The sequence below is a fragment of the Natator depressus genome, chromosome 11 (assembly GCF_965152275.1).
Source record: "Natator depressus isolate rNatDep1 chromosome 11, rNatDep2.hap1, whole genome shotgun sequence".
In the NCBI taxonomy this organism is placed as follows: Eukaryota; Metazoa; Chordata; order Testudines; family Cheloniidae; genus Natator; species Natator depressus.
This window is the reverse complement of record NC_134244.1, coordinates 44,638,226-44,652,570: the sequence shown is the minus strand read 5'-3', so window position 1 is coordinate 44,652,570 and position 14,345 is coordinate 44,638,226. Positions and strand designations below refer to the sequence as shown.

Below are 14,345 nucleotides of genomic sequence, written 5' to 3'. Positions count from 1 at the left end.
GCAAACTTATGGAGACACCTGTAACCTTTAAAAATATACTGGTGGATCTGTAACACAGGTAACTTAACACTGCATAGAGCAACGAACACAAAGCCATTGCCTGAATTCCCTCTGCACATGACATGTTGAATCTGTCTGTATCCAGCTGAATTCTCAAGATGACAAATTCCAGTGAGATTTGTGTGTTCCTAGTGTCTCACTAAGGTCAATGGGAGACTTTCAACTAGCTTCAGTGGGCATTAGATCTAGCCCTGCAAAGTATTGAGCATCTCCTAGCAGTATTGAGTGTTCAGGCCTGGTCCATCTCCCACTTAAGTCATTGACAGTGACTCCATTGACTTCAGGGGGAGTTGGATCAGTCTTTGAGGGCACTTCATACCTACAGGAGCTCAGCCCTTTGCAGGATTGTGTCCAAAAGGAGAAGGCATCATGAAAAAGAAGCTAATGTTAGCCTGATGTGATTTTCTTCCCAATCTTTTTGTTCAGAGTTCCTAGAAAATGACAGCACTGACTTTAAAATATATGGCAAATGAAAACCATGTTTTGAAATCTGAGCCAAACCTTCCAGTAAATTAGCTACCTTTCCTTCATCCACCTAATGTTTCTCTAAAACAAATTCAACAGAGACTATAATATAAGAAAGGATTTGGCTCACCACAAAAGACTACTGCTTGACATAAATGTCTACATCCCAAACCCAAATCTACCAACTGGTCTCTCCATCTAAGACTCCATTTTACACTCACACAGCCACACCCACTGTGTTTATTGTATGTCCTGGTTCTCAGATATCAGTAAATTGCTACAGAGTTTGGATCTTGCTACTATTTTGGGGATAGGCAGTACTCCTAGTGCAGGTGAGACTGGGTTAATTAGATTTCCTAAATCAAGCATTCCATAGATACACTAACCAAGGACTAGATCAAACATGCCAAATACATCAATTCTGTATCTTTAACATTGATATCTTTAAAGTGACTGAAGAAGAGCCTTTCTATGTAGAAGAGGAAGTACCTGTCCCTGTTCCCAAAAAAGTGGAAGTCCCACCTGCTAAAGGTACATCAACTCTTAAATATCAAATGTCAATTGTTCTGCATCTCAGTGTTTCTGATTTTGTTGTTTTTGACGTATGTCCCTATTACATGTGTGTTACAAACTTCTCTTTTGACTAACCAAGTGTTTCCGTACTGTTTTGATACTTTTCCTATTTCTTAAACTATACACTGTAATATTTTTTTAAGTGCCTGAGAAGCCTAAGAAAGTTGTCCCACCACCAAAAGTTCCTGCTGCTCCTAAAATTGAGGAAGCTCCACCAGCGAAAGGTATAAGTTACTAATTAAAATGATTCTTCCTTACCTTGAAAGACATGACACAGGTCTTCTCTTCTCATGTTCTTGGTTTTAGTGTCTGTTAATAAAGATGTGAGTTTCTTATAAATCACAGTCTGACTGTTTGCATTACAACGGTATGTTCTGTATACTATTATTTGTTTTTCCTTACATAAACACTTTGGTTATTTTTAAATGAAGGAAACACTAATGTTACATACAAAACATATTCAGAATACTAGAGATCAATATTCTTAAAACTCTTCTTTCTAAAGTGCCTGAAGTTCGTAAGAAAGCTGTTCCTGAGGAGAAAGTGCCTGTCCCTGTTCCTAAAAAGGCAGAGGCCCCGCCAGCTAGAGGTACATCAGTTATTTGCTTCCTATAACTTGGAAAAATGTCTTTCTTTCAATTTCAGTCTTTAACTTCTTACCTTGTTGAGTAAAATGTAGTTTAGATGCTTTTAATTTTTTAGCATTACACAAGTACATGTGCCTGTTTGTGTCCATTGCCAGTTGTATTCATAGTGAGATTTCTATGTTGCTTTTTTTTCTTTTTAGTTTAGTATTGAAATCATTCCAATTTTCTAAAATTACACAATATTTTTAAAGTACTTAAGAAAAAACCACCAGAAGAATGGATACCTCCTGTTGCTGTTGAAATAGAAGAACCTCAATTCACCAAAGGTAAACTAATGAAAATAATATTCTCTAGATGTCTTTATCTGTTGCTTTATCTTACACCTTATATTTGTTTGTTTGTTCGTTTCAAATGTTTTTCATTTAGATATTTTGTGTTTTAGTGACAGTAACCTCTGTCTGGATCTTCACCATGTATAAACTATCACTTGTGTTCTTTATACTGTTTTTGTAAATTGTTCCTTCTTCTTTTACTGTCTCATTTTTGTATTCAGTGAAATTTCATGTATATTTTCTTTTATCAAAAATCAATTAAGATTAAAAAGATTTATTTCTAGCTGCTTTATTATTAAAGCACCTTCCAAATATTGCAATTAAATATTCCTACGTTTGATATTTTTAAAGTGACTGAAGTGCACAGGAAAATTATCACCGAAGAAAAAGTAGCCATCTCTGAAAAGGAGGAGGCTCCACCAAAAAGAGGTACATTGCCTTTTCAAACTATGCAATAGATGCTTGTCTGTTATTAATGTCTTGTATCTAGAATAGTTTCGTTCCATTGCATAAAATGTAGATTCTGGTGTATGCTTTTGTTTCCTTATTTAACTTACAAAAATGTCAGGTCTCTGTGCTTGTATTTTTGTTGCCTGATTGTTTTTACTGTTTGTGTGTAATTCAAATCTCCTAAAAGTAAAAAATCTCTTTAAAGTGCCAGAAGTTCCCAAGAAAGCTGTGCCAGAAGAGAAAGTGCCCGTTCCGGTCCACAAAAAAGTGGTGGCTCCACCAGCTAAAGGTAAATCAGCTCTTTTCTGGTGATAAAGGAGGCTTCTACATATCAGAAATCAGTGGGAACCAGCAGGCCTTGAACCTGGGAATGGTTTAATTAAAATAAAACAAACAGTTTATACTAATTTGGTTATAAATTAAAAGGAATTTTGGTTTCTGCCCTGCAAAAAATTTAGAAAATTATGTAAAACAGCTGATCCCCTGCATTTCTTGTGTATTCAAAACTGTTATTAATTGCAATCGTTGTTTTGGGTGCACACTAATTTTGATAAATTGAGCATCATTCATATGCAGAAGCTCACTGTGTCTTCTCTTTAAAAAAGTGTCAATGACTTTTCACATCATCAGCATTTTTATTTCAAAGATGCCTTTGTGTCCTTAACTTCTTTCATTTTCTTTTGGGCTTAAAAAACTCTTTTATCTTTTTTCGGTGTATGATATTTTGTAGTTAAATTACATGTACTGGAAAGTGCCAGCAACACTGAACAATTAAATTCTAGAGCCCTTAATGTGTCATGTAAATATCTTTTAGTCATTCTTTTTTATGTGCATATGTCTCTTTCTGTTTTTCTTTTCATGCTTTTATTAATATTATTGCTGTTACTAAAACAGCACAATAATTTAAAATGTCTGAAATTCATAAGGAGCTTACCATGAAGAAAAAAACCTGGTATTATTCTTCAGAAAGTATATATTCCACAAGCCAAATGCATATCCAGCTATTTGTGCATTAAAGTTTAAGTTGACCTGTTGTCTTTGTGAACTTAAATTCTTGTTTGCTTGTTGTTTGGTTTCAAGTCCATGTCTATTTTTAAACACACAAGCTTACTTTGTAAATGTGCATTTATTTTGTACTTGTTCATCCATAATTCTTTAACATGAGCATAAATTAACAAAGAGCATCTGAATTTTGCAATTTAGTATTCTTACAATTACTATTTTTAAAGTACCAGAAGTTCCAAAGACAGTTGTCACAGAAGAAAGAGTGTCCATTGCTGTTCCAAAAAGAAAAGCAGCTCCACCAGCAAAAGGTACCCACATCCATAGAATAAATTATAAAAGAAATAATTGCCTGGCTGTTGGTCCTCCAGTCTGACTGCCATATTGCCACAGTAACTTCTCTTGAATTCTGACATTCCACCAAAATCCTAGGAACCTTAAGGGATACAGGGGCAGCCGTAGGGGTGCATTTCCCTCCATTTTATCTGGTGTCAGAGGTGGCAGGAAAGCAATTAAAATGTCATATTTCCGTAAGAACCACATTGAGTGGGTAGGGAATGTATAACCTCTACCCCAAATATTGTTTCAGAGGAACAATACTAAAACTAGACTCTATCTTTAATGTACCAACAGTGGAAGAGCATTGGGCTTTGTCAGAGGAAATGTCCATCTCTCTTCACACAGAGGAGGAGGTTTCATACACAGGTATGAACTAAACTAAAAGAGTTTTAGGCCTGAATGAAATCTTTTAGTTTTGCCGCCATTTTTTAAAATCTATTTTGTTTTGCAAGCAAAACTCAGGATTTCAAGATGAGTGTAGATTAAAAGTTTGTATTACACCTGGGGCAGGCCAATGTTTTTCCTGAAAGTGAAGCCCTTTGAATTTCTCTGCTCTCAAGAGTCTTAAACCATCCATCCTGAGATTCCTGACTTCTTTTGTTTTCCTGGGGGAAGCTTTGGCCATGTCTACACTACCAGGGTAATTTGACCTAAGTTATGCTACTCCAGCTATGTCAATAATGTACCTGGAGTCAACATCACTTAGGTCAGCTTACCCGGGTGTCTACACCACACTGCATCAACAGGAGATGCTCTCCCGTCGACTTACCTTACTCTTCTCGGGGAGCTGGAGTACTGGAGTCGACCAGAGAGCGCTCTGCTGTCAATTTAGTGGGTCTTCACTAGATCCACTAAATTAATCCCCACTACACCGATCGCAGCAGCGTCGATCCCCAGTAAGCATAGACATGGCCTTGGTTATTTAATTAGCTCCTCTCTTGGATGCAACCAGTCTTCCTCTGCCCTCTGAGGGGAAACTTCCTGGCCAACTCCCTACTAAATACACAAGTGCTTTCCTCTTCTGTGCTGTCTGTCCTCCTTTCTGCCTCTCTATGGGAAGCCAGCACATCCGGAAGTAGTGATACAGGAAGGGCTCCTCTGGCCCTTCCTCTGCTGTCCTGTGAGTACTTGAACTCACTATGGGGCTGAGAGAACCCAGAGTGCTCCAAGCTATTGAGAAACCCCATTGTTGAGCACTCTGGGTGTTTCAGCCCTGGGTGAATTAAAAGGCTTGTAGAGCCACAGCAGTGAGACTTGGCCTCACTGCAGCAGTATAACTGGTAGGATGGATAGGACACCTGCACTTGGAGCTGTGAGAAGGGGAGAACTGCAGGAGAAGGCTCCTTGCTGGCCTCCCAAATAACAGGATGGGGGAGAAAACCAGCCAGCAGTTCGGAGAAAAGCCTGTGAAAGAAGAGTGAGCCAGCTGTCCCCAAAGGGAGAGGAGGTCAAGGTCTACAGGCCTCCCTGAGAAGGCAAGTAGAAGTGCAGCAAGTGGGACAGAGCTTTCTTGTGGAGCAGAGTCTTCTGGCCTGGACAATTTGGGCCAAATGTAGCTGGTTTTGTAATCAAACCAATGAAAGTTGCCAGGCTCAATCAACTTCATCTTGAGTTTATGGGTTCAGACTTACCTGAATTTACCTGAACTTACCTGACACTTAAGATTAAAGTTTGAGGCACTGAAAATTTATGCACCAGCCCTGCCAGAAAGTTACAACTAGGCATATTTCACTCAGCCCTAAAAAGAACACTTGTTACCAGAAATGGGAGTTTCTCAGGCTGTGGCTTCAGGCATCTAAAAAAAGCATCCACCTGCTTGAACTAGACCCTCACAGCAAATTGCTGCGACAAGCAAAGATTAGGTTGTTCCTTGCAGAATGTAGGTAGAAATACTTAGAACTATTGCTGCCAAGTAGATTCCATCTACCAAGAAGAAAATTCCCAACTTTTTTGCTATTTCAGTGATCCTAAAAGGTCATCCAAATGCCAGGGCACACTGTAGTTTTTCCTGGATGACTTCACACACTAATAACCAGCAATTTCAGAGTCAAAAGAAAAAAACTACCCAGTACTGTTTCAAAAAAAGAAGAAACTCCACCAACAAAGTGTGCACTCTCTCCTGGATGAATCTGCAAAACTGAACATAATCTACATAATAAGCTTTTTGGAGTCTTTACAGTTAAAATTTTCTACATGTGGACATGGGTTACTTCTAATTTACTGCAAGCACAAGATCACTGTCTACTTCCATCTGTGCAAGTGGCTTGTTTGTACCCTCTCTCCCATCTTACACGAGGACGATGAGGTTGGAATGTTTTTCTGTTCTGTACAATTTTTTTGTCTCAAGCGGCTGTCAAAGGGCTCTTGCTGGATTTTACTGGAGAAGCTCAAAGAGAGCCACAGAGGCATATTTGTGTGAAGGACCCTGCTCTCCTCATATGGAAGGGGACAGTCACTGAGGTCACATAGGGGCTGAATTTTCTCAGGATTTGATTGGATTTTATACCAGAGCTCTGACCTGGAATGTGTATAAATGCACTGTTGGCAGAAGTGGGTACAGCAAAGAGCGTCTGCTCATATGTATATGTTGAGACATGATATGTCTTCTTTGTTGTTGTTGTATAAAACTATGGTTTAATGTTTCCATTGTCAGTTTGCACAGTTGCCTTGGCGATATGTGAGCCATGTTTATGTTAGATACCCTTTTTTATATATCTTTCTTCTTGCCTCTAGTGTTTGTGCTTCTTGCCTCTAGTGTTTGTGTTTTTTTAAGTTTTTAAATGTAAATATTCTGTATCGTTAAAGTGCCTGATGTTCCTGAGAAAGTAGTCATAGAAGAAAAATTACCGATTTCTATTACTAAAAAAGTGAAGAGGCCACCAGCTAAAGGTACATTGGATATAGCATTAGATACTATAGTATAGTTCTGTAGTATTAGAACATATGTTCTTTGCATGTCAGTGTTGTAAATGTGCTGTGAATTCTGTCTTGTATTTTTACTGAACATTCTTGATTTGATTTAGTTCTTACATTACAATGCTTCATAGCTTTATAGTACTGTTCATGAGTATTTTTGTGATGGCTTTTAAAAATCTTTAAATTGATATCTTTTTAAAGTGCCTGAAGAACGTAAGACAGTTGTCCAAAAAGAAAAAATATATGTTGAAGTTCCCCAGTATGAAGAGGAAGAAGAAGAGGTCACCCACTATGAAGAAGAGGTCACCCACTATGAGGAGGAAGAGGAAGTTACCCACTATGAAGAGGAAGAGGAAGTTACCCACTATGAAGAGGAAGTCACCCACTATGAGGAGGAGGATGTTACCCAATATGAAGAGGAAGTTCCTCAATACGAGGAAGAGGAGGAGGAGGAAGTTCCCCAGTATGAAGAAGAGGCTCCCCCACCAGTGAAAGGTATAATGAAATTTTGGGATAAAATCAGAATAGAACTCTTCTGTTTTGCAAATATGATTTTCTTTTAATTACTCCAGTACATTATTTTTCCTTTGTTATGATAATTAATTATTGGTGTGTGTTTCAAAGTGTGTTGCATGTTTGAATGCTTACTGTTCATTAAAATTTTTTGTAACTATAATCAGTGTTCCATGTTGTAAATAAGCAATTGGCAGCATAAGGAGTCTTTGTAATCAGATAAGGCAATGAACGTTCCAGTCAGTTTTATCTCATGCTGGTTTGGGGCCTTATCTTGTTATCAGTCCATATTTTAAATTCCCGTTGACTTAGTGCAAGTTCCACAATCACAAGAAAAGGCATTTGTATCCCGATGATGGGTAGCCTAAGTGGCCAAAAGCACCTAAGTGATTTAGGAACACAAATCCCATTGACTTTCACTTTGGCGTTTTGGAAAATCCTAAATCATCTGTGGGATTTTTTTTAACATCACAGAAGCCAGAAATGGAAAGGGCTGATTAGATTATCCAGTCCATCTCTCAGAGTGTTTAAATATTTTCATAGGGAGAACAGTTGGTGAGGATGCTTGGAAGTCTCCATCACCCTCACGTATTAATCTCCACTGACAGGGTAATCAGGTCATAACTTCTCAACAAAACATTGTATTGTAAGAATATACCTATTTGTTGATTCTGAAACCGTTCACAGGAAATGTTAGGCTTCCACTAATCTCCCAATCCTAATATTAAAAAAAAAGTTTCAAACTGTCCTGTTTTGACACTTTCAAAACAAAAATTTTCAATGTTTGGTTTGAAACAACTTTTTAAAAGATGTTAGTTAATTTATACTAAAAATTTTATTTTAAAAGGTTGAAATTGACATTAAACATTGTAATCAACTTAATCCATCTGTTTAAAATGGTTGGTTCATCAACATTTTTGAGATTTCAACATTTTGCCCTAATTTGAGGATGGGAAATTTTTCAAAATCTCAACATTTCTCATAGGACAGAAAAACCTTTCCCCATCCAACTCTATGTCCAACACCTCACATCATAACACAAAGACAAAGGGTAAAATCCAGAATTGCCTGTGTGATTTAGGAGAAATCCGAATTTCAAAAGGAAGTTAAGGACTTATCAAAATTCTTGTTTTATATTTTACCAATAGTGGCTCCACCCTAAAGGTGAATTTAGGGTTTACTTTGATCAGCTAATACATATCAAAACTACACTTTGAATTGTCTACACAAGGATTTCAACACATTAGTAAACACATTTTACAAATATGCCTTTTTCCTTGTGAAAACAAAGTCAGCCTATGCTCTCTGAAAGTAAATATATAGTTTGTCTAGATTAGGAAAAGAGACTGAGGTTACTTAATATCTACCTTGACCATCTAAAAGAAGCTAAAAGTTGCTGCTTGCCTTTACTCATGAAAAAATTGTTATGTTGGAGTTAACTTCCATGTTATTTTGACCTCTTTTCCTAATCTAGACCAAGCCAATGGGATTATTCCCTTGCTTAAAGTTAAGCATGTGTGAAAATCAATGTGCGACAAGGCCAGTTACCCTACCCAGGGAGGTGGTCAGTGACTTCTTCCAGTCTACCAAGTATTCCATCATTCAATTTGTATTGAGGTTTCAGGGTTGTGGAATACAATTTTTTTAAAGAAACTCTTTGGGTGAAATCTTTGCTCCAAAGAGAAAACTGTCACTGACCTTCAATAGTGCCAGAATTTTATCCTTTGTCGTTGAAGAAAATGGTCTTGGTACATTCTGCTGTTCACCATTAAATTTGTAGATGCTTCTAATTAGCTAAGAGTTCCAGTTTGTGAGCAAATTAGTTGATAAAATCCCATGTTTTCTTGTCATGTAGAGAGTACTAGCAATATACTCAAAATTTCTGAAAAAAGAATGGAACCTTTAATATATATTCTAAATCTGGCGATTCAGCATCTTATATTTAATGTATTAAGTGCCTAATAAGTGTAAGAAAGTAGTCTCAGGAAAAAAATACTAGTACCAGGAAAAGAAGAATTACAACTGAAAGATACTTGATATAATAATTGGCGCTAAATTTTTCATCAATTTTTTAAATTTTGACCAAAAATTGATTTTTCCCCAAATTTCCTCATTACCACCACCATTTCTGACCAGCTGTAATAACCTAGTTTTAAGGGCCATACCATGTGGTCTTTACTCAGACTTGGATAAGGCAAAACCACATTAACATTGAGATAAATTTGCCTTGCCAGATCAATGGCTGAGTAAGAACTGCAGGATTTGGCTCATTACAAATAAACACATCCCTTTATTGTGCTGTTTCCTGTCTTTTTAATATTAAATTGATGTTGAGTGGTATCTGTTTGTGCTGGAGTAACTTTCTTGCATTACAATTGAGTTCTTGTACTTTATGTTCCTGTTGTTTTGTAAGTAAATTCCTAAAACAAAAATGGTATTTTTAAAGTGCCTGAGGTGCCTAAGAGACCTATCCCAGAGGAAAAAGTACCTGTTCCCAAGAGAAAAGAAGCTCCTCCAGTGAAAGGTACATCAACTCTTCTCTGAAGTTATCAAACTTTGTTTAATATTTAATTAACTTTACTACTTCTTGTATATTTGCTGCGTAGTTGTAGCCATGTTGGTCCTAGGATATTAGAGATATGGGGTTGGTGAGGTAATATCCTTTATTTGACCAACTTCTGTTGGTGAAAGAGACAAGCTTTTTTGCTTACACAGAACTCTTCTTCAAGTCTGGGAAAGGTACTCAGTGTGTCACAGCTAAATATAAGGTAGAACATAAGGAGTTGAGCATAAGGAGTTAACACATGTTGCAGGAGACCATTCAAGGTGATATAAGCAATTAGCATCTCTGGAGTTGTAGGACAAAGGAGGGTTAGCGGGTTACAAATTGTTGTAATGAGCCATAAATCCAGTGTCTTTATTGAGTCCATGATTTTTAGTATCTAGTAAAGTTATGAATTTAATCTCCCAAGCTCATGAAGATATGAAGTGATTTGAAAAGTATTTGCCCAGGAGTGATAGGGTGTGTTTGTTTGATATAAACATTTATTATCTTGTTCTTCGGGAGGCATATCTTCATTTGAAATCTTTGTGAGCATGTCTTTTTGCTTTTCTGTTTGGAATGGCATGTGGGAGGTATTCTCAACCAAAATCATGTTTTAAAGTGCCAGAGGTGCCACAGAAACCTGTGCCAGAAGAAAAAGTGCCTGTTCCCGTGCCCAAAAGAAAGGAAGCTCCACCAGCCAAAGGTACAACCGTGTGTGATTCCATGTGTGCATCCTGATCTTTCACCCTTCACTCGCCTTTTCATCATTCAGAGCATCATGATGAGAAACATATTTCTGTTCTTGCGAATTGTTATTCTGTGGTCTTATGTTTCATGTCACTGTTCTGTATCTTATGGTTCAAAAGTGAAATTCTCAAAGTACAATAATATCTTTAAAGTGCCTGAGATGCCCAAGAAAGCTGTCCCAGAAGAGGAAGTGCCCATTCCAGTGCCTAAAAAAGCGGAGGCTCCGCCAGCTAAAGGTACATCAGTTTGCGACGCATCCACGCAATTCTGTCATTGCTTGCTCACATATGGAACATTACAGGTAAGGGGGTCTGATCCTGTTCCAAAAGAACTCAATAGCAAAACCGCTCATTGATTTCAGTGGGTTCAGGATCAAGCCCCACACTGTGAATGTTTCTTATAATGCAGCGTTTAGAAAACTGGTTTTTTGCTTTACACATTTGTACCCTATGTTTTAAGTTGTCTTTCTATTTTGGAGCTGCGGAAAGGATAACAATGATTCATAAATCAAAATAATATTTCTTAAAGTGCCTGCTGTCCCGAAAAAAGCTGTTCCCGAAGAGAAAGTTCCTGTTGCTGGGCCTAAAAAAACAGAACCCATCCCTGCACCTAAAAAACCAGAACCTCCACCACCTAAAGGTATATCACCTTCAAACTGAGAGTAATTATACATATTCAAAGTGTGTGTGTGTGTGTGTGTGTGTGTATACACTTACTGTTTACATGTGTATATATGTGTGTGTGTGTGCGTTTGTATAATATACAGCTTTTTGTTCCATTGAATCTTTCACACCCAGATAAATTTGTGTAATTCCTTTCTTATGTGTTGTTTTAAGTGTTTGCTATCTTCTGTTTCCTGTTTCTGATGTTGTACAAAAATTAAATTTGTTCAAACAAAATATCTTTAAAGTGCCTGAGGTGCCCAAGAAAGCTGTCCCAGAAGAGAAAGTACCTGTTGCTGTTCCTAAAGTAAAGAAAGCTCCGCCAGCTAAAGGTACATCATTTTGGGGTATATGGAAGTGAGTGTTCTGTCATTTGGACATTGACATTTCAGTGGAATTTGGTTGTGGCGATCACAATTTAGATCCTTATGTCCATACCCCAGTGTTCATTGTTAAGGAATAGTAGGGCTCAGACAGGGCTTGATCCTGCAGCATTGGAATCAATGGGAGCTTTGGCACTGACTTCAATGGGCTCAGAATCAGACCTTTAATGATCAACTGGTTTCCAATTATAATGATCTGCCAAGAACAAAACTAAGAGTCTTGTTGTATGCTAATCAAAGCAGCAGTGTCCTGCACATAGTGTTTGTGTGGCATAATGTGTCTTTTAAACAAAATATCTGGTAGAATTCTCTTTGATTTTCCCTTGGGCAAGGATGTGGTATGATCTGTGCCCTGAAGAATCTCCGATACTTAGCCTGAGAGATCTGCAGTACATTCTAATATCTCACAGCATGCACTGCTAAATCTACTACAGAAAAGGGTACAAACACATCTGACTGGGTAACAAGAACTCAAATCCTAACTGCGTAGAAACAGAAATGAAGGCAACTGAGTACAAACAGCACCCGATGATGCTGAACTTTATGCCCATTCAGCAGAGTGGTTTACAACTGAACTAGAAAGCAAACACACTGGTAGCTCTTAGTATGCAAAATAAGATGCCAAAGGGGTTTCTATGTACTCCCTTTTTGTAATATGTGAATATGTGTTGCTAATAGTGTTTGATTGGTAATGATGTGTCGTAGATAACCATCAGCGGGAAAGTTGCCCAAGCTGATCCTTACATCCCAATTCCACTGTAACGTTACCATGAAATACACATACAGAATATTCTTTATATCAGTGGTTATTGTTGTGCAAGTTTGTGTCCTTGTGTTTTATGTTGTGTTTTTCTTTCTGATGTTGCTTGAAAATGAAATTCTTAAAATGAAATAATATCTTTAAAGTGCCCGAGGTGCCAAAGAAACCTGTCCCAGAAGAAAAAATATCTGTAGACATTCCTAAAAAAATGGAGCCTCCGCCAGTGAAAGGTACATGAATTAATTGCAAGGCGAATAAACAGTGTTATTATTCCCTTACATTTTCAATAACCGCACTAACATCCAATCTGAGGCTGAGCCTGAATCCACTGAAGTTTTGAAATTGACTTCACTGGGAGTAGGCCTTACAGGATACAGTTATAATTTTGTCCTATGCATTTGTATTCTTTTGTCTGTGTTGCCCTTCTGTTTCTGATGTATACAATTTCTCAAATTGCTAACATAAGATAACATCTGCAAAGTGTTTGAGTTGCCTGAAAAATCTGTCCCTGTAGAGAAAGTGTCTGTTGTTTGTAACCTGATTCCAGCTTAAAAACACTTACAGTATGTTCTTTAGTTCAGTTCTTGCTTTCACTGTGTCCTGGCATTTTATGTCCTCTTTCTTTTTCTGATGTTGCTTGAAAATGAAATTTTAAAAATCAAATGTCTTTTAAAGTGCCAGAGGTGCCTAAGAAACCTGTCCCTGAAGAGAAAGTACCTGTTCCTAAAAAGGTTGAGGCTCCAACAGTTAAAGGTATAATAGTTTAATAATGAAAATATGAACACTGACACTAATTAATGTGAATTGTTCAACTTCTTAGTACAAAGCATTTTAATATATGTGCCTTGTGTTACTTCTGTGTTTTGATATTTGTTTGTGGGTTTATATTTCTGTTGTCTGTAAATTTATGTGCTTGGACGTTGTTTTTGATATTGTGTAACAAAAATACTAAAACCAGATAATGTCTTTAAAGTGCCTAAGGTGTCTAAGAAAGTTATTCCTGAAGAGAAGATACCTGTTGCTCCTCCTAAAAAAGTGGAGCCTCCAGCTGTGAAAGGTACATGCATTCTTGACAGCTATCATATGTGTTAAAATTGTTGATCTTATTCTTTCTAACACCAGCGTTTTCTGACTGTTCTGTCAAATTTCTGTGTATTCTTGTCTCAAAAGATTAATTGTTGCACTATAAAATCGTGAGACTGTGTTTTGTGTTGCTTTCTTATTTGTATTGCTTTGTTAAACCATTTAAAATCCCTAAAAGAAAGCCATATCTTTAAAGTCCCTGAGGTACGTAAGAGATCTGTTCCTGAAGAAAAAGTGCCCGCTGCTGTTCCTAAACCAAAGGAAGTTCCTCCAGCCAAAGGTAGAGACATGCCTTACTGAATTTCTTCAAAATATCTATTCCTCTTACTTGTTCCTAAAATATTTTGGAATGTGATCACTTTTCATAGAATCTCTCTTCCTTTTTATAAAAACTTCTTGTTGTTGTATTTATAAGATATAGTTTTCTGTTGACTCTTTTTGTCTTACTCTGTACAAGTCATTTCCAATACTTTAAAGGTAGTAACAGTAATAATACTATCTTCCAAGTTCCTGAGGTACCTAAGAAACCCACCCGGGAAGAGAGAGTGCCTGTTCCTGCTGCTCCCCCTGTTCCTGCGGTGAAGGAGTATGAATATGAGTATGAGGAGTATGAGAAGTATGAGACCTATGAGGCTATAGAAGAGTTTGAGGTTCCAGAGCATGAAGAGATTGAGTATGAGGAGGTTCCAGAGCCTGAAGAGATCTATGAGGAGGTTCCGGAGCCTGAAGAGATCTATGAGGAGGTTCTGGAGCCTGAAGAGATTGAGGAGTATGAGGAGGTTCCGGAGCCTGAAGAGGTCTATGAGAAATATGAGGAGGTGCAGGTGATTGAAGAGGTCTATGAGAAGCATGAGGAGGTTAAGAAGGCTGAAGAGATCTATGAGGAGGCTTATGAGGTCACACCAGCTATAGGTACACCAGCTCATGA

At 37.5% G+C, this 14,345-nt stretch overlaps 1 protein-coding gene across 1 annotated transcript in view; it reads left to right on the top strand.

The window, feature by feature from the left end:
• The window catches only part of TTN (titin), a 308,950-nt gene that overhangs the window by 155,846 nt on the left and 138,759 nt on the right, over nt 1–14,345 (top strand). The window contains exons 147-157 of the mRNA XM_074967679.1: nt 976–1,056; nt 1,242–1,322; nt 1,604–1,687; nt 1,937–2,011; nt 2,369–2,446; nt 2,673–2,756; nt 6,926–7,219; nt 9,684–9,761; nt 10,402–10,485; nt 10,682–10,765; nt 11,058–11,168. Of these exons, the coding sequence (XP_074823780.1) occupies nt 976–1,056; nt 1,242–1,322; nt 1,604–1,687; nt 1,937–2,011; nt 2,369–2,446; nt 2,673–2,756; nt 6,926–7,219; nt 9,684–9,761; nt 10,402–10,485; nt 10,682–10,765; nt 11,058–11,168 (1,134 nt within the window). The remainder of the gene's footprint in view (nt 1–975; nt 1,057–1,241; nt 1,323–1,603; nt 1,688–1,936; nt 2,012–2,368; nt 2,447–2,672; nt 2,757–6,925; nt 7,220–9,683; nt 9,762–10,401; nt 10,486–10,681; nt 10,766–11,057; nt 11,169–14,345) is intronic.